The sequence below is a fragment of the Dreissena polymorpha genome, chromosome 3 (assembly GCF_020536995.1).
Source record: "Dreissena polymorpha isolate Duluth1 chromosome 3, UMN_Dpol_1.0, whole genome shotgun sequence".
NCBI lineage: Eukaryota > Metazoa > Mollusca > Bivalvia > Myida > Dreissenidae > Dreissena > Dreissena polymorpha.
Window position 1 is genome coordinate 136,609,036 of NC_068357.1, and position 19,995 is coordinate 136,629,030.

At 39.1% G+C, this 19,995-nt stretch overlaps 1 protein-coding gene across 6 annotated transcripts in view; it reads right to left on the minus strand.

The window, feature by feature from the left end:
- LOC127871600 (kinesin-like protein unc-104) overlaps positions 1-19,995 on the minus strand; it is a 170,470-nt gene that overhangs the window by 30,484 nt on the left and 119,991 nt on the right. For 5 of the 6 annotated variants that reach the window (XM_052414693.1, XM_052414694.1, XM_052414692.1 and 2 more), the window contains 6 exons: positions 18,669-18,786; positions 16,956-17,058; positions 15,907-15,992; positions 10,994-11,112; positions 7,082-7,227; positions 2,268-2,615 (listed from right to left, as the gene is read on the minus strand). In XM_052414693.1, the coding sequence (XP_052270653.1) occupies positions 2,268-2,615; positions 7,082-7,227; positions 10,994-11,112; positions 15,907-15,992; positions 16,956-17,058; positions 18,669-18,786 (920 nt within the window). The remainder of the gene's footprint in view (positions 1-2,267; positions 2,616-7,081; positions 7,228-10,993; positions 11,113-15,906; positions 15,993-16,955; positions 17,059-18,668; positions 18,787-19,995) is intronic. The other variant, XM_052414691.1, reaches the window with a different exon arrangement.

Sequence of the window (19,995 nt, forward strand, 5' to 3'; positions counted from 1 at the left end):
TATTGTTTTTCTAGGTTTATATCAAGTAATTTTTTTAAGAAATCAAGGTAATCGATCACGCTATCAGCTTAATCAAATTTTTCATTATGGCGCCGCTATTTCGACCTCTGGCCTCGTTGAAAATACCCGTGCTTTTTAATGATAAATGCGACGTACTTTATATCGTTTCCGATTTATAATTCTGGTACTAAAAGAAAGATCAGAGCTTATATTTTTTTGATTTTCTATGGGAAATCAAAAAAATAACATTACTTTTTGAAGAAACTTTCATAGACTTTTGAACTACTTTTTGTCGCGTAGACTTAACATAGCCCAATTTTGCAAATATCATCGGAAACGTTTTTTATTGGTGAACATAAATATATCAACATCATTTATATTCAAATAACCTTTTCAGGTCACAAATGTGTTGTAAACAACCGGGGGTCAGCGCAGATACTTGAAAATGCAGTAAACAAAGGAAATGGGACACAGACATTGTACTTGAATCCAATAAAAGTTGTTAAGCAGCGAATATAAATTAAAGATTATTCAAATTTATATCATATTAAAGAGAATTTATTTTTCTTTCAATCTGCATTTATATTAATTTGATTTTAATAAAGATGTTTTATTAAAATAACTTGTAATAGAACCACTATGCAGATAAGCTGATTTTCTTAGATCTTCCACTGATAAGATAAGATCTGCTGGGGTTGCTAGAGTTGCACATGTATGCCAAATATCAAGTTGCTATCTTCAATAATGCATAAGTTATTGCAAAACTTTAACCAAGGTTAAAGTTTTGGGACACACAATGAATGACAGACAGATAAGATTAAAACTATGACCTCTATTGTATACACAAGGTTTTTCTATTATTTGACTTATAGTGACCTAGTTTTTGACCCCAGATGACCCAAATACAATCCCAACCCAGATTTCATCAAGATAAACATTCTGACCAAATTTCATAAAGATTGGCTGAAAACTGTGACCTCTATTGTTTACACAAGATTTTTATATTATTTGACCTAGAGACCTAGTTTTTGACCCCAGATAACCCAAATACTATCCCAAACCAGATTTTATTAAAATAAACATTCTGACCAAATTTCATAAAGATTGGATGAAAACTGTGACCTCTTTAGTCTACACAAGCTTTTTCTATTATTTGACCTAGTGACCTAGTTTTTGACCCCAGATGACCCAAATACAATCTCAACCCAGATTTCATCAAGATAAACATTCTGACCAAATTTCATAAAGATTGGATGAAAACTGTGACCTCTATTGTCTACACAAGATTTTAAAATTATTTGACCTAGTGACCTAGTTTACCTATAAATAACAGAAAAGGATCAAATACAACCAATATCTTTACTGAATTTTTTTTTTAACTTTGACATAGTGACCTAGTTTCTGACCCTAGATGACCTAAATTCAATCCCATCCCAGCTTTTAACAAGACAAACATTCATGACCATATTTCATTAAGATCTGATGAAAACTGTGACCTCTATTGTCTACACAGGGTTTTTCTATTACTTGACCTAGTGACCTAGTTTCTGAACCCACATGACCCCAATACAATCCCAATCCAGATTTTATCAAGATAAACATTCTGATCAAATTTCATAAAGATTGGATGAAAACTGTGACCTCTATTGTCTACACAAGGCTTTTCTATTATTTGAAATAGTGACCTAGCTTTTGACCCCATATGACCCAAATACAATCCCAACCCAGATTTCATCAAGATAAACCAGGGCTCAACATTAACTTAAAAACCAACTTGTCCTACCGGGAAAGTACTTAGAAAATCTACTTGCCCTGAACCCAAAGCTACTTGCCCAAACATGAAAGATCACATTAACTGTAAACCTCATATTTTTTTATAAAGATCAAAATGATACACCACAAAACCTTTTTTATTTTTGCACATTTAACAAAATGATTACAGCAATTAAAGTCTAATCAAAGTCTAAATTTAATGCTCTTTGTTCTTTTTTGCACTTGCCTGGATGGACAACTAGATTATAAATAAATTGCCAACTTTTACTTGCCTGGGGCAATAGGACAACTGTTAATGTTGAGCCCTGTAAATATTTCGACCAAATTTCATTAAGATTGGATGAAAACTGTGACCTCTACTGTCTACACAAGCAAATTGTTGACAGACACACGCACACACGCATGCACAATGGACGCCAGACATCACACGGTCACATAAGCTCACCATGTCACTTTGTGACAGGTGAGCTAAAAAAAGAGCACATAGTTGTAACCTTGATCACGCTCATCTGCGCCACGGGCATACGGCCCTGCATTATCAGTCGTAAACACTTGGCCGCCAACATTTTCTCTGGTTCCCCATTCGTCTGCAGGTTATAGTAACTGTCGTCACGCAGGACTGAGAACCGTCCTTTCTCAGTTGTATCATCCTCTTTCTCTGTTATGCTCTCTTCAAGACGTTCTTTCGTGTTCGTCACATCTCTACTCGAGGTTTTTCGTCTCTCTGCCTGGGCTTTCTTCGACATGTTTGTGATTTCTTTGTCCATTTTGCTCAATTCCTGTGTTTTATTTTGTTCTGCTAGTTTTTCCCGTAAGAGTAAGACATGTCTGCAACGTTCCACCTACAAATAATAATGAGCCTTGCCCTAAGAATACAGGGTTTCATGCATTTTGTGCGTTAAGTACCTCCCAGAGTAGCCTGTGCAGTCTGCAAGCTCTAGCCTGTGCAGTCTGCAAGCTCTAGCCTGTGCAGTCTAAAAGCTCAAGCCTGTGCAGTCTGCAAACTCTAGCCTGTGCAGTCTGCAAGCTCTAGCCTGTACAGTCTGAAAGCTCAAGCCTGTGCAGTCTGCAAGCTCTAGCCTGTGCAGTCTGCAAGCTCTAGTCTGTGCAGTCTGCAAGCTCTAGCCTGTGCAGTCTGCAAGCTCTCTTAAAATACGTGAGGTCAAAATAGATCTTATAAAACTGGGGATCTTTTGAGCCTCCTACTGAGAAAACAGGGCTGAATAGATGTGCATAAAGTGTTGCCTCAGATTAGCCTCTGATAGGCAGTCCTCACTGGCTAATCAGGGACTGGACTGGATTAGCCTCTGATAGGCAGTCCTCACTGGCTAATCAGGGACTGGACTGGATTAGCCTCTGATAGGCAGTCCTCACTGGCTAATCAGGGACTGGACTGGATTAGCCTCTGATAGGCAGTCCTCACTGGCTAATCAGGGACTGGACTGGATTAGCCTCTGATAGGCAGTCCTCACTGGCTAATCAGCGACTGGACTAGATTAGCCTCTGATAGCCAGTCCTCACTGGCTAATCAGGGACTGGACTGGATTAGCATCTGATAGGCAGTCTTCACTGGCTAATCAGGGACTGGACTAGATTAGCCTCTGATAGGCAGTTCTCACTGGCTAATCAGGGACTGGACTGGATTAGCCTCTGATAGGCAGTCCTCACTGGCTAATCAGGGACTGGACTGCATTAGCCTCTGATAGGCAGTCCTCACTGGCTAATCAGGGACTGGACTGGATTAGCCTCTGATAGGCAGTCCTCACTGGCAAATCAGGGACTGGACTGGATTAGCGTCTGATAGGCAGTCCTCACTGGCTAATCAGGGACTGGACTGGATTAGCCTCTGATAGGCAGTCCTCACTGGCTAATCAGGGACTGGACTAGATGAGCCTCTGATAGGCAGTCCTCACTGGATAATTAGGGACTGGACTGGGTTAGCCTCTGATAGGCAGTCCTCACTGGCTAATCAGGGACTGGACTGGATTAGCCTCTGATAGGCAGTCCTCACTGGCTAATCAGGGACTGGACTGAATTAGCCTCTGATAGGCAGTCCTCACTGGCTAATCAGGGACTGGACTAGATTAGTCTCTGGTAGGCAGTCCTCACTGGCTAATTAGGGACTGGACTAGATTAGCCTCTGATAGGCAGTCCTCACTGGCTTATCAGGGACTGGACTAGATTAGCCTCTGATAGACAGTCCTCACTGGCTAATCAGGGACTGGACTGGATTAGCCTCTGATAGGCAGTCCTCACTGGCTAATTAGGGACTGGACTAGATTAGCCTCTGATAGGCAGTCCTAACTGGCTGATCAGGGACTGGACTAGATTAGCCTCTGATAGCCAGTCCTCACTAGCTAATCAGGGACTGGACTGGATTAGCCTCTGATAGGCAGTTCTCACTGGCTAATCAGGGACTGGACTGGATTAGCCTCTGATAAGCAGTCCTCACTGGCTAATCAGGGACTGGACTGGATTAGCCTCTGATAGGCAGTCCTCACTGGCTAATCAGGGACTGGACTGGATTAGCCTCTGATAGGCAGTCCTCACTGGCTAATTAGGGACTGGACTGGATTAGCCTCTGATAGGCAGTCCTCACTGGCTTATCAGGGACTGGACTGGATTAGCCTCTGTTAGGCAGTCCTCACTGGCTAATCAGGGACTGGACTAGATTAGCCTCTGATAGGCAGTCCTCACTGGCTAATCAGGGACTGGACTGGATTAGCGTCTGATAGGCAGTCCTGACTTGCTAATCAGGGACTTGACTAGATTAGCCTCTGATAAGCAGTCCTCACTGGCTAATCAGGGACTGGACTAGATTAGCCTCTGATAAGCAGTCCTCACTGGCTAATCAGGGACTGGACTAGATTAGCCTCTGATAAGCAGTCCTCACTGGCTCATCAGGGACTGGACTGGATTAGCCTCTGATAGGCAGTCCTCACTGGCTAATCAGGGACTGGACTGGATTAGCCTCTGATAGGCAGTCCTCACTGGCTAATCAGGGACTGGACTAGATTAGCCTCTGATAAGCAGTCCTCACTGGCTAATCAGGGACTGGACTGGATTAGCCTCTGATAAGCAGTCCTCACTGGCTAATCAGGGACTGGACTAGATTAGCCTCTGATAAGCAGTCCTCACTGGCTAATCAGGGACTGGACTGGATTAGCCTCTGATAGGCAGTCCTCACTGGCTAATCAGGGACTGGACTAGATTAGCCTCTGATAGGCAGTCCTTACTGGCTAATCAGGGACTGGACTGGATTAGCCTCTGATAGGCAGTCCTCACTGGCTAATCAGGGACTGGACTGGATTAGCCTCTGATAAGCAGTCCTCACTGGCTAATCAGGGACTGGACTGGATTAGCCTCTGATAGGCAGTCCTCACTGGCTAATCAGGGACTGGACTAGATTAGCCTCTGATAGGCAGTCCTCACTGGATAATCAGGGACTGGACTGGATTAACCTCTGATAGGCAGTCCTCACTGGCTTATCAGGGACTGGACTGGATTAGCCTCTGATAGGCAGTCCTCACTGGCTAATCAGGGACTGGACTAGATTAGCCTCTGATAGGCAGTCCTCACTGGCTAATCAGGGACTGGACTGGATTAGCCTCTGATAGGCAGTCCTCACTGGCTAATCAGCGACTGGACTAGATTAGCCTCTGATAGGCAGTCCTCACTTGCTAATCAGGGACTGGACTGGATTAGCATCTGATAGGCAGTCTTCACTGGCTAATCAGGGACTGGACTAGATTAGCCTCTGATAGGCAGTTCTCACTGGCTAATTAGGGACTGGACTAGATTAGCCTCTGATAGGCAGTCCTCACTGGCTAATCAGGGACTGGACTGGATTAGCCTCTAATAGGCAGTCCTCACTGGCTTATCAGGGACTGGACTGCATTAGCCTCTGATAGGCAGTCCTCACTGGCAAATCAGGGACTGGACTGGATTAGCGTCTGATAGGCAGTCCTCACTGGCTAATCAGGGACTGGACTGGATTAGCCTCTGATAGGCAGTCCTCACTGGCTAATCAGGGACTGGACTGGATTAGCCTCTGATAGGCAGTCCTCACTGGCTAATCAGGGACTGGACTGGATTAGCCTCTGATAGGCAGTCCTAACTGGCTAATCAGGGACTGGACTGGATTAGCCTCTGATAGGCAGTCCTCACTGGCTAATCAGGGACTGGACTAGATTAGTCTCTGGTAGGCAGTCCTCACTGGCTAATTAGGGACTGGACTGGATTAGCCTCTGATAGGCAGTCCTCACTGGCTAATCAGGGACTGGACTAGATGAGCCTCTGATAGGCAGTCCTCACTGGATAATTAGGGACTGGACTAGATTAGCCTCTGATAGGCAGTCCTCACTGGCTAATCAGGGACTGGACTGGATTAGCCTCTGATAGGCAGTCCTCACTGGCTAATCAGGGACTGGACTGGATTAGCCTCTGATAGGCAGTCCTCACTGGCTAATCAGGGACTGGACTAGATTAGTCTCTGGTAGGCAGTCCTCACTGGCTAATTAGGGACTGGACTGGGTTAGCCTCTGATAGGCAGTCCTCACTGGCTAATCAGGGACTGGACTAGATTAGTCTCTGGTAGGCAGTCCTCACTGGCTACTCAGGGACTGGACTAGATTAGCCTCTGATAGGCAGTTCTCACTGGCTAATCAGGGACTGGACTAGATTAGCCTCTGATAGGCAGTTCTCACTGGCTAATCAGGGACTGGACTAGATTAGCCTCTGATAGGCAGTCCTCACTGGCTAATCAGGGACTGGACTGGATTAGCCTCTGATAGGCAGTCCTCACTGGTTTATCAGGGACTGGACTGGATTAGCCTCTGATAGGCAGTCCTCACTGGCTAATCAGGGACTGGACTAGATTAGCCTCTGATAGGCAGTTCTCACTCGCTAATCAGGGACTGGACTGGATTTTCGTTTAGATGATACTCCCTTGAAACAAAAAGTCCATAAAGGCGGAAAGTGTCATCTCTGATTAGCGTGTGCAGACAGCGCAGGCTAATCAGGGACAACACTTTACCCACACGAATTTAAGCACAAATATTTCCAAAACAAAAACTCATTAGATCCACATTTTCATAACATCTATTCTTACCTCAGTCATTTCAAAGAGAAAAGATTTCGAGATTGTATCACAGTTTTGTTAGCTTATTGTGTTTCTTTTGACGGTATTCAACAACAAAAAACAGACACCCTTTAAAAGAATAGATTACATAATGCATATTTTAAATGTTCACACATATTTATACACATTTATAAGACTGCAAAATAAACTCTTTTAAATATAGCCTACCAGTTCAAGCCTGGTAAGTTTCTCCAGCTCCCATTGGTGGTCTATGAGCAGAGAGTCTCCGCGTGGCCGCCACCCATTGAGGTTCTCCTCCCCGCGCACGTATGTTGACGATGTGTCCAGCACCCGTCTCTGGCGTCTCTGAACTCCTGCAACAAAAATAAAACTGCCTTTTTCGGACTCTGAATTTTGGGCAATATTTTTAAGTATTTAATTTTTAGGTCAACAAATGTTTTTATTATTTTTAAGTGTCAGGAGTCATTACAGTACTCTGTTAATGAAATGCTTAAACATTTAATTCATATTACTATATTAAATGCTCAAATGTATGTACGTAATATTCAAAGGCGATATAACATGTTTAAGGCAGAAAAAGTCCTTTAAGTCTCAATGAATAAATTTAAACTTAAAAACAAGATGTGTTTGTGAATCACTATGTCCCCCCCCCATATATTTGACCTTTGACCTTGAAGAATGACCTTGACCTTTCACCACTCAAAATGTGCAGCTCCATGAGATACACATGCTTGCCAAACATCAAGTTGCTATCTTCAATATTGCAAAAGTTATGACCAATGTTAAAGTTTGACGCAAACAAACCAACAAACAAACCAACCCACAGACAGGGCCAAAACAATATGTTCCCCAGTAAAGACTGGGGGACATAAACATTAAAATAAATGGAAACAAGAAACCGTCGGAGACGGGTGATGCTCTCTAACGTTTTTTTTGTCACAATATTACACTATATATTCAGATGAAAGGAAGCGTCTTGAGGGGCATAACTTTGGACAAAATAATATGATGGATGGTTTAGCAACTTCAAAATTTCAAAGGGCCATAAGTCTGTGAAAAATCATCGGACCATAACTGGCTGATAATATGCACATCTCCTTTTGGTAGTGAAGCTTCCAATAAAGTTTCATTGAATTCTGGTCATTAGTTGCTGAGAAATAGCCCGGACAAGAAATGCACTATATGTACAGTTAATGGAAAATTTCAAAGGGTCATAGCTCTGTGAAAAATCATCTGACTAGAACCCGCTGATAATATGCACATGTCCTCTTGGTAGTGAAGCTTCCCATTAAGTTTCATTGAATTCCGGTGATTAGTTGCTGAGAAATAGCCCGGACAAGAATTGCACTATATGTACAGTTAATGGAAAATTTCAAAGGGCCATAACCATACATGCCATAATTTTTCAGACCAATTCCGGGACATTGAGTTAAATTGTCCGGGACTTTTGCCGATTTTCCGGGACATGTATAAAATATAGCGATATATATAGACATATGCATTTTTGGTACGTTTTTTTTTGTTTCGCATCGTTAATTGCAAAAGTTCGAAAGCCTATCCGAAATACACTTGATCTATTAACGTCAAATTAAACATTACTACTTCCGTTACTAGATACTAGCCACGTGTTTTCAGTGTAAGCGTTCTAAACATAGATGGTGACGTCACTGCGTTATTGTTATTAAGACAGGTGTGTAACGCATAGTTGTTGATACGCCTTTATTCATTTATAACATTTATATAATAAAAAATACAACAATACAGTACCGTTAGATCGTCAACTCAAATCAATTCAGTTTTTATATGCTTACTTTTTTACTCAACTTCTTTGTCGGTTAAACGTGTGAACTGCTTTTAATTTTTTACTCAGCGATGTTGGACTTCAGATGTGTGAACAATTATCCTTTGCCCTTACGCAGCAGGAAATAATGACGTAGTAGATTAAAGTCAATTAACAACCACATTAAACAATGCCGCCTTTTCGGTTTGACCGCGAACGTGAGACAATCAATATGATAACAGGACCCCTGTTAATTGATCGATTTTGACACGTAGCGTAGTCTGCCTATTCGGGTAGGCATTGTCATGGAGACGCTGCAGATATACACAGATTCGAGGTGCAATGAAGCCTAAGATAAGGTACATGTATATATGGATTTTGTAAATTCCGGGACATTTGACAGATTTCCGGGACAGCGGGACAAGTTCTTCATTTCCGGGACTGTCCCGGACAATCCGGGACGTATGGCATGTATGCCATAACTCTGTGAACAAGACTATAGTCAAGCAATATAGTCCCCTACCGGCTCCACCGTTGTCAGAAATTCCACCATTTTCAGATAATTTTTTTTATATATTTGTTGCCATAGCAACCAGAATTTTTGACGTAGGAACAAAATGAAATGACGTGCATAATGTCCATATTACCATCTTTCCATGTTTCAAGTTTCACGAAAAATATTAAGAACTTTATAAGTTATCGCAGGATCCAGAAAACCACCATTTCAACAGTATTTTAAGTCTATTTGTTGCCATAGCAACCATAATTTTTGACGTAGGAACGAAATGAAATGACATGCATAATGTCCATATTGACATCTATCCATGTTCCAAGTTTCATGAAAAAATATTCAGAACTTTTAAAGTTATCGCAGGATCCAGAAAAGTGTGACGGACGGACGGACTGACAGACGGAGCGCAGACCATAAGTCCCCTCCGCTGAAACCGGTAGGGGACTAAAAATCATCGGACCAGAACCGGCTGATAATATGCACATCTCCTCTTGGTAGTTAAGATTCCCATAAAGTTTTATTGAATTCCGGTCATTAATTGTTGAGAAATAGCCCGGACAAAAATTGTGCACGCACGGACACACGCACGGACAGACCAAGCGGCGACAATATGCTCCCCCCAAAAATTAAGGGGGAGCATAAAAAATAAATAAGATAAATTAAACATACATTCATTACTGCTAAATAACACAAAGTAATAGAGCATTTCATCGTTTAAAGTTAAGCAGTTTTTGACAAATTATGTTTCTTTAAGCATGCTACAGTCAAAAACTAATAATGCATGTGGCTTGCTATAAGCTTTACTTATTTGAATGTGCGACTAACTTTTCGGCAAGTGAGAAATGAGCAATAATTAACAAGCAGACTAATTAAATAAACAAATATGGTACATATGTACATAATAAGACCATTCAGTTTTTTTCTCTCGTTATTACATCGATCAAATTAAAATTTATACCAAATAAGAAAGGACTGACCACAAAACTGCCATTGCCATACATTGTATTTAAAGAGGTATTAATTGTCTACATTATATGAGCAGTTTTGTGATCAGGCCAGGCAATAGAAATGCCATGCTAAGCTGGCGACAAGAAACTGTGCAGGGCTCAGGAAAACACTGGAATGCTTAACTTTTTACCACTTAGAAACGCACTTTGACACATTTGTAGTCCCATCGAAAGTTAAATTCCTTTTTTACTAAATTCAAGTTTTAAAGGCATCATTTCCAACCCTTAGATTCTTATGAGCAGCACACAGCATAAAGCCTGAACAGACTGCGATTACTCACAAGCTGGTTTGGTTTTGTGCTGGTTGCAAAAGTCATTTTCACTTTGCTTCTCATGGGGGAAAGGGTTAAAGAAACTAGAGCAATGTCAAATTCTAAGAAATACTACTAATTAATGGTCACCTTACATGACCAATAGAGTAATGTTACAGTCAGGAAATATGAATGTTTCATAATGCATCAGCTGGGTCTAATACATTTCAAGAAGGAAAATCGCTCTACTGGGTCTTGCATTAACAATTTTTCTTGGAAGGGATGTGACCTTATCTAACCATTCTTGAAAAAGTGTTTTTAATGGGCATGAAAAGTGCATTTTATACATTGTACACTTTTTCTGTACTTTTTCGGCATTTGTTTACAAAAAAAAAGTGTATTATTACTCTTAAAATGCATTTAAGCATACTGATTTTGTTTTAAGACCATTTTTTTAACTCTGAAGAAATTCTGGAAAACACTCTAAAAACAGTCAAAGGATTTCTCAAGCCCTGGGTTTGGTGTACTTAAAGAAAACAATAAAGAAGCAAAAATGTTTCATTCACAAACCTGGACTACCTGACTCGTACATCTGTCGCAGGTACATCTCGTAAATGCCACTGACCCGGTTACAGTCTGAGGACTTGGAACTGCCCCCGAACAAGGAGCGCAGCGACCTGAAAGGACTACTGTCGTGGAAGACAAGAAAAAGGAAGCGATTAGTGTACAGTTTCATGACTGAAGGGAGCTAACTCTGATTGTATGCTCTCTTCAGTCTGAAGTTGTTGCCCTTTGATGATCGCTGATTTTTGTTGAAATTGCTTAACAATTCTCACCATGTCAAACACTTAAGATTGAACTGTGTAGAAAAAGTTTCAAAATTTTCTCCAAGGCTTGAGGCACAATTGAGCTTAAATAAATTAAGTAGGTTTAATGACATTGAAATTGTATCAGTGACTGGTGTTAGCATTTAAATGTTTGGATTTCCTTTCATTACAACACATTTTAAACATGTTATAATAACCAATATTTTACCAACATCATTTTTTTTTTCAATTATCTGCAACCCAGACATTTTTTTGCTATCCTTATATGTGCTTCATTGAAGGAATGACCAGGTTCTACCAATAAAGTGATTGCTAATAATATTACAAAGATTTCAACAGAACTGCCAATACAGACTTTTAACATTAAAGCATGCATGGGAAAAATAAAGACTAACATTAATACACCAACATAGGAACGCTTAAAAATAAAAATAAAATGTGGACAAGCATTGGATACATGGAAAAACTATTCAATCACAATGAGTGAAATGGTTTCTTGTAAGTTATAGATGAAAATTATTTGCCTAACATGAACTTTTTGTAAATACTCCAATTGTAAAAACATATGCATTTAAGAATAAGACATGAGGATTTGAACACAGTAGATTAATAGACCAACACCTATGATTTGGGAAGAAATAGTAAATGACCATTCATAATTGGTTTAGCAAATATACACCACAACTGGTGAAATAACAAACAGCCATTATTGGTAAAGTACCGTATTTTACCATGTATAGCGCGCTCCCATGTATAACGCGCATGCGATTTTTTAAAGCAAAAATGGAGAAAAAAAAGAATTCAAGATCAAAAACCTGAAAATTGGGCCGAAAATGGCCGCCATTCTTATATTGCGCAATCATTTAATCTGAGTTTTTCGGGTGCTTAATGTTTTGTTTTAAAGTAGGGAGCGTTTATACGATCAGGAGCATGGGTTGCAAAGCACTATATTTTCGACAATTTTTAAGATTATTCTCTCGAGAACACCGTATATGTCCTTATTGTCGCGCACTGCACGTGTTTTTTCAAGACCCCTGCGCGTTAAGTTCGAACCACTTTTACCTATTCCTCACATATGAACAGTGTAACATTTTCATTACCTGCCGCTCACAACATCGTATGACATAGTCTTCTGCAGACCCGCAACATCACAATGTCCAATTTTACGCAAATCGTCCGTGGATCCCATTTTATTTTTCATCGACTTAAATATTTCCCCATTAAGAGATGCTCCCGATTTAATCCAGTTTGACCCGGTATTTCGCGCCGTCACTGCGTCTAGTTGATCGGTATTTATAGTTAGTCAAACAATACACCCGAACGCTCAATTCCATACAGTTGGTGTTATCGGCGTAAAGCCATTAGACAAATATCATTTGTTTGTCTCTATTGAAAGAAACTAAAATGAGTCTATATCTCTATTGTTGGTTTGTAACCTACGTAGTATACTCGCACGGTAGCATATTAATGCAGATATCGGAAAATCATTGATAAATGTTTTCGTCGTTTCAATGCTTAGGGCCGAGAAATTTCGGCAAATCGGAACTCAACTAACGTATAACACTTGCTCAATTAACCGTTTAACTCCACCTCCGTTCTCTGCAAAAAGGTTCGAAGGCGGAGCTTTGCACGTGCTATTATTTAATTGGACGATTGCCATTGAGGAACAAACACACGATTGGTTCGGCATGTTGATTGCTAGACAAAGGAAGCCAATTTTGTCGGCGAGAAACTTGTCGCTTTATTGCTTCAGACAGGAAGCGGCTTTCCTTTGATGACGTCAAACTGTCAATTCACATAGAGTGCAAATTTTCGGAATTGCTAACATTAAAATTTGGATTAAATTATCAAAATAAAGCAAAAGCCAAGTTGAGAAATATGATTGAAATAATTAGCGTCAGTTCAAATAAGACGTTTTGCGTTGTAAATCAACAAGTTTTCATGACAACAAAAACTTAAACAAACAATACAGCGACGACGCGGGGATTGATATACCTCGATTTCTTTTAATGAACAATCAATAAAGAAGTGTTAAAACACCAACAAAGACATTTTTTCATCTTTTAATTTTTGTCAAAACTGTTACTACCCCGTTCATTCCTACCCTTTCCTGCTTTTTGTTGTTTCGACAACGGCCCTTTCAGTCTATAACATTATAGGGTGTAGTTTTCTGCAATAAAAAAATGGCGGCAATTGTGAAGATTTACGATTACGAAATGGATTTTTTGCAATTTAGCAACCAGGAAAGCGTTGTGTCAATGTATTACGCGCACTGAATTTTTATTTTAAAATTTGAAGGTAAAAAACTGCGCGCTATGCATGGTAAAATACGGTACCTGTAAATTAACACCCATAATTGGTGGAAGTAAATGATAACGAGGAATTCGTAAAGTATAAATACATCCATGATCCTTGAATGGCGAGGTAAATATACATACACAATCAGACAAGTATTTGAACACCCAAAATCTGAAGAAAATGAAATCCACAATTGAAGAATTAAAAGCAAATTATCAATTGATGAACTAAATGACCCCCTTAGCTGTGGAATTATACTTTAATTGAACAGTTTTGACTGTAACTGCAATAATTAATTGGTAATATAAGTCCCATGGTTGAATTAAAATAAAGAAATATCAAACAACTGAAATATACATGTAGTGGCCAGGCAGTGTACATAAACTACTCGTAAATTAAATGAACACAAAACCAAAAATCAAATTTAAAGATTTTTGTGTGAATAATTTATTAATATTGACATCAATAAATGAAATGGAATCACCATCTTGCATTGGGAATAACTGTTGGTAAATGATATCATAAATGCCCATACCCAAACAATTCCCATACACACAACATCTGTTTATGGCATAATGAAGCAATGGTGTCGTACACGTGAGGGGGTTGGGTATAATCAACACTGCTACACCAAAAGGCAAAACTTAAGACTTTAAGAAAGCATACATGACAATGTACATAAATACTACATTCATTTAATATCCATTGAGCTGCTTCGTACAAAAATGGGCCTTAAGACATATCGGAACAGTGTAACTCCAGCAATTCCTTTGCATCTGAATACTTTGATTAGACTTCATGACGTTTGCTACCAGACCACACAACTTTACGTGTCTATAGCACACAGGCTAGCCTACCAGACCACACAACTTTACGTGTCTATAGCACACAGGCTAGACCAGACCACACAACTTTACGTGACTATAGCACACATGCTAGCTCCTGAACAGACTGCGCAAATGCACAGGCTGGTCTGGAGCTATGGCACAGCATATGGCATAAATCCCATGGCTTAAGACCCATTTTCACATGACGCGGCTCATTTAATATTATTTATCTATACAGGAACATTTGCTACCAGACACATATAATTTATTTAATGTATTAAAAATAATATATAATAACATGAGAATCATCAAAGCTTATCTTATACTTAAATATAATACAAGTATAATGGATAGAAACTAGAATAGAGCAATGCAAAACAGTCCAATTAAGCACTCATTTTTTTAATGTAACAGTAGCTTTTTTTATCGTAATGAATTAACAGCTGTTATCACAAATACATGTTGCAATGAAGTGTTGACATTTGTCTTAAAATAATTGTTAGAGAATCTTACAGCAATTGAACATGTCATAATTGTCTATAAACATCTATGGATGAGTTAAGTTTCGAGGAAACACATAGCTTTAAATAGAAATGGAAGAACTTTGCTAAAAGGTAAATCATTGAAGCAACTCGTTGATATTGTTTGGAATGCTTAGGAATTTTGATGATGTATGAAATTTGCCAATGTAAAGTTTTGTAGTTTCTTTAACCAGTAACGTCTTAACATGCATTTAGTTTCTACAATACTGCACAAATATTCATAATTTTGAAACACCTTTAACATGACTGAATTGTACTTTTGCCCATTAAAATCAGAACTTTGAAATAAACACCATAGTGCAACAAATTGTCAATTAGAGTTCTGGTAAAACTGTCACAGATTCATCCTACAGTGAAATATAACATTTCACAATTTGGTTTATTAAGTCCCATTCTGCAAAACCTGGGCTTAGTGCATGAGTTTAAAATGTCATTCCAGATTAGCTTGTGCAGACCGCACAGGCTTATCAGGGGCGATACTTTCCACTTCAATAAATTTTGCCCTTTAAGCAGGTCTTTTTCAAGCAAAAATCTAGTCTAGGTGGAAAGTGTTATCCCTGAATAGCATGTGCTGACTGCACAGGCTAATCTTGAATGACAGTTAACGCACATTCATTGAGGCAAGTTTTCACAGATCACCACTAAAGTTAACCCTTTGCATTCTGGGAAATTTGTGGTCTGCTAAAATGTTGTCTGCTGAACTTCTCAAATAAGCATTTTCTTCATTTTTTTTCAACAAAATACTATTAAAATAGCAAATAGTTTGGATCCTGATGAGACGCCACGTTCTGTGGCGTCTCATCTGGATCCAAACTGTTTGCAAAGGCCTTTAAAATTCGGTTCCAGCACTGAAAGGGTTAATAGAGTTATAGACAGTTAAGAGTTATTTTTAGAACTATCTAAACTGCCACATGTCCACTGTACATTGTAACATTTCAAAATTTTGCATAAAAGAAGCACATTTATAGGGATGCCAACATGTGACCTACTTTGAGGCGGATATCCGTGTATCCCTCGAGTGCACCACCATACTCAGATCCTTGGTAATACACGCTGGCTGAGGACTGTTGTCCACCTGGCAACAAACACAGCATCACAGTATTACATTACCAACCTAAAGTGTTGTGAAGCGCCACTTTGCCCTTTTCGAAGGCAAAAGCCACCAGGCGCCCTTATTGATAACATCTTTTGTGCCCCTTGACAAAACATGTCCACCTAGATGTTGTCACACTCCGACTGTGCTAGATTTACTCCTGCATGTCTAATCGGTTTTGTCCAGATTTTCTGTTTAATCATCATACAGTGTGATCACTGTTTTATTAATGAAACTTTTAGCCCTATTTAAAAGATTTCAATGTCCTCTGTGCTACAAAGTTCATACAAAATCATTACACCTACGCTTCCCATGTGGATGATGTGTCCTTGTACATGTGCAGCATAGTTTTCACGCACTTTGTATCAGGACAAAGGATCAATACAAAATGCATGAGCACTATTTCATTGACACTTCAACTTGTTACTGTTATATATGTTGATAACATAAATGTAATTGTATAGGATATCTCTTCCAAACAATGTATTTAACCCTTTGCATGCTGGGAAATTTGTCGTCTGCTAAAATGTCGTCTGCAGAATTTTTAAAATAAGCATTTTCTTCTATTTTTTTTTCAAAGAATACTATTAGAATAGCAAACAGTTTGGATCCAGATGAGACACCACATTCTGTGGCGTCTCATCTGGATCTAAACTGTTTGCAAAGGCCTTTAAAATTTGGTTCCCGCACTGAAAGGGTTAATAGATGTACTCAGAGAAATTATCAGCTCTAGAAGCATTAAAAGTATGACTGGAATACTGTTAACCAGTATTGAATATGGCAGTCAGATAAAATATTGGACAAATTTGATCAGCATAGCTTGGATCAGTGAATATCCAAAATGTATCATGGTCTGAGTTTCTTATAGTTTAATATAATATCATAAATCTAACACTGACCTACATGTGTGCCCAATTTAGATAACAGGGAGTTAACTCTACCCACCTCAAGATAGGCCGACAGGGTGAGGTAGATTCTCTCCCCTGATGCAGTGACTCGGTTCAGTAGCGGGGAATTGTGTAATGAACTATCCCAGGCTGCCTCAAATCTATAAATAGAACACAGACTGAATGAAGGTTAGAAATTGCAACAAGGTAACTTCACACAAACACAACTATTTTACACATAAGCTGTTATTCTAATGGTGTAATTGTTTAGAATATGCTGTTCATGCATGTACAATGGCATGGGCACAAAATCAAATGAGTTAAATGCATTTGAGTTAAGTGTTGTCTCAGATTAGCCTGTGCCGTCTCCACAGGCTAATCAGGGACAACACTTCCCACTTTTATGATATTTTTCAAGAAAGACTCTTCTTAGCAAAAATCAAGTTTAAGTGGAAAGTGTCGTCCCTGATTAGGCTGTGCAGTCTGCACAGGCTAATCTGGGACGACACTTAATGCACATGCATTAAACCCCCTTTTCACAGAGCACTTTAATACATTACATGAGCAGCACTCTGGGGAAACTGGCTTAATGCATGTGTGAACAGGCTAATTAGGGACCACAGTTTCCACGGTTATGAACTCTTAATGCATGTGTGAACAGGCTAATTAGGGACCACAGTTTCCACAGTTATGAACTCTTAATGCATGTGTGAACAGGCTAATTAGGGACCACAGTTTCCACGGTTATGAACTCTTAATGCATGAGTGAACAGGCTAATTAGGGACCACAGTTTCCACGGTTATGAACTCTTAATGCATGTGTGAACAGGCTAATTAGGGACCACAGTTTTCACTGTTATGAACTTTTTTGTTCAAACGAAGTCTCTTCAAAACGAATATAAAGTCTAGGCAGAGAGCGTCATCCCTGATTAGCCTGATCAGACAGCATATGCTTATCTGTGAAGACAGTTAGCGCACATGCATACAGCCTAGATTTCCAAGGGTGCAATTCATATAATAACTAAACACATTAACTGGTTACTTAGGATTGCAATTGGCATCAGTTACAAGTTTAAGTTGTATCCAATATTTTACTCACTTCATTCCTGGACACATTTCCCAAATTTAATGAAAAGATAAGTTATTCATTAGGATATACTTGATATTTTATCTGATATAAGCATGAAAATTGATGTACCTAGTCATAACAGTATTTTAAAATATTCATGCATAAAAGACAAAGCCTCAGATCAATTTTGGCAATCTTTATATCAAACTTTAACACACACAAAAATAATGATTAGAGCCAGGTTTAAAAGCATTTGCATGAAAGCGTTGTCCAAGATTAGACTGTGCAGTCCACACAGGCTTATCAGAGACAACATTTTCTGCTTTTCTGGAATTTTTCGCTTAACTCTTTCAGTGCTGGAACTGAATTATAAAGGCCTTTGCAAACAGTTTGGATCCAGATGAGACGCCACAGAACGTGGCGTCTCATCAGGATCCAAACTGTTTGCTATTCTGATAGTATTATTTGAAAAAAATTGAAGAAAATGCTAATTTTAGAAATTTAGCAGACAACATTTTAGCAGAAGACAAATTTCCCAGCATGCAAAGGGTTAAAGGATGTCTCTTCTAAACAAAAATCCAGTGCAGATGAAAAGTGCCGTGCCTGATAAGCCTTTGCAGTCTGCACAGGCTAATCTAGGACGATAATTTATGCACATGCATTAAGCTCCACTTTCACAGAGCAAGGCTCATATTTCTTTACCTGAAGAAGACTCTGTCATCGCTGGGCTGCTGAATGTAGCATGCTGGGAACAGGCCAAGGGAGAGAACTGTGTGCTCTGTGTCGTAGTCACGGAAATCAGGGGTTGTCCTTATTCGACCTTTTATGATAGGAGACCACATTATAAGTTACAGAGAGCAAGAGTTGTCTCTATGCCACCTTTAATGATATCAGCAAAAAATTAGGAGTTGTCTTTATGCAGCCTTTAATAATAGGAGACATAGAAATGGTCATATAGTCATGGAAATCAAAAGCTGGCCTTAGGACCTTAAATGATACAGGACAAAGACATAGTCACAGAAGTCAGAAGTTGTCTAAATGTGACCGTTGATGATAGGGGACAAAATAATGGTCACACAAGTCAAAGTCACGGAAAAGGAGTTGTCCTTATGCGACATTGAATGATGGAAAACAAAGTCATAGTAATAGAAATCAGGATTTGTCCTAATGTGACCTTGGATGACAGCAAACAAAGTCATAGTAATAGAAATCAGGAGCTGTCCTTATGTGACCTCGAATGATAGCAAACAAAGTCATAGTAATAGAAATCAGGATTTGTCCTTATACGACCTTAAATGACAGGAGACAAAGAAATGGTCACATAGGTACTTTCATAGTCCTAGAAATAAGGAGTTGCCCTATGCTACCTTAATTGATAGGAGAAAAAGAATTGGTGACAGAAATCAGGAGTTGCCCTATGCTACCTTAATTGATAGGAGAAAAAGAATTGGTGACAGAAATCAGGAGTTGCCCTATGCTACCTTAATTGATAGGAGAAAAAGAATTGGTGACAGAAATCAGGAGTTGCCCTATGCTACCTTAATTGATAGGAGAAAAAGAATTGGTGACAGAAATCAGGAGTTGCCCTATGCGACCTTAATTGATAGGAGACAATAAATTGAAGATTTTGTTTAGGAGACTTGTGAATATGGGCCTAGTCAATACCTTGTCATGCAACACAAACATTACCAAATTTTGTATTGAGTTTATGTTTTAAAATTATACATATACAGTACATCACTTTTGTTAATTTAATTATATGAATTCGATGAAAATTAATTTCAAAAGATATAATTGGTGGCAGTCATTTTGCATATGGGTAAAAAATAAAATTTCTTAAGGATTAACTAATATAAGACATTTTAATGTAAGCATTACAATTAAACATCAACAAATTTTATACTGTGGTTTGGTAATGCTAAGAAACTTTCTGAAATGCTTGCCCAGAACTCCAACATTGATGATGCATTATGGATGTATAACAAACCTTTTTAAATAAATGTACATCAAAAAACTTTAATAAGAGTGC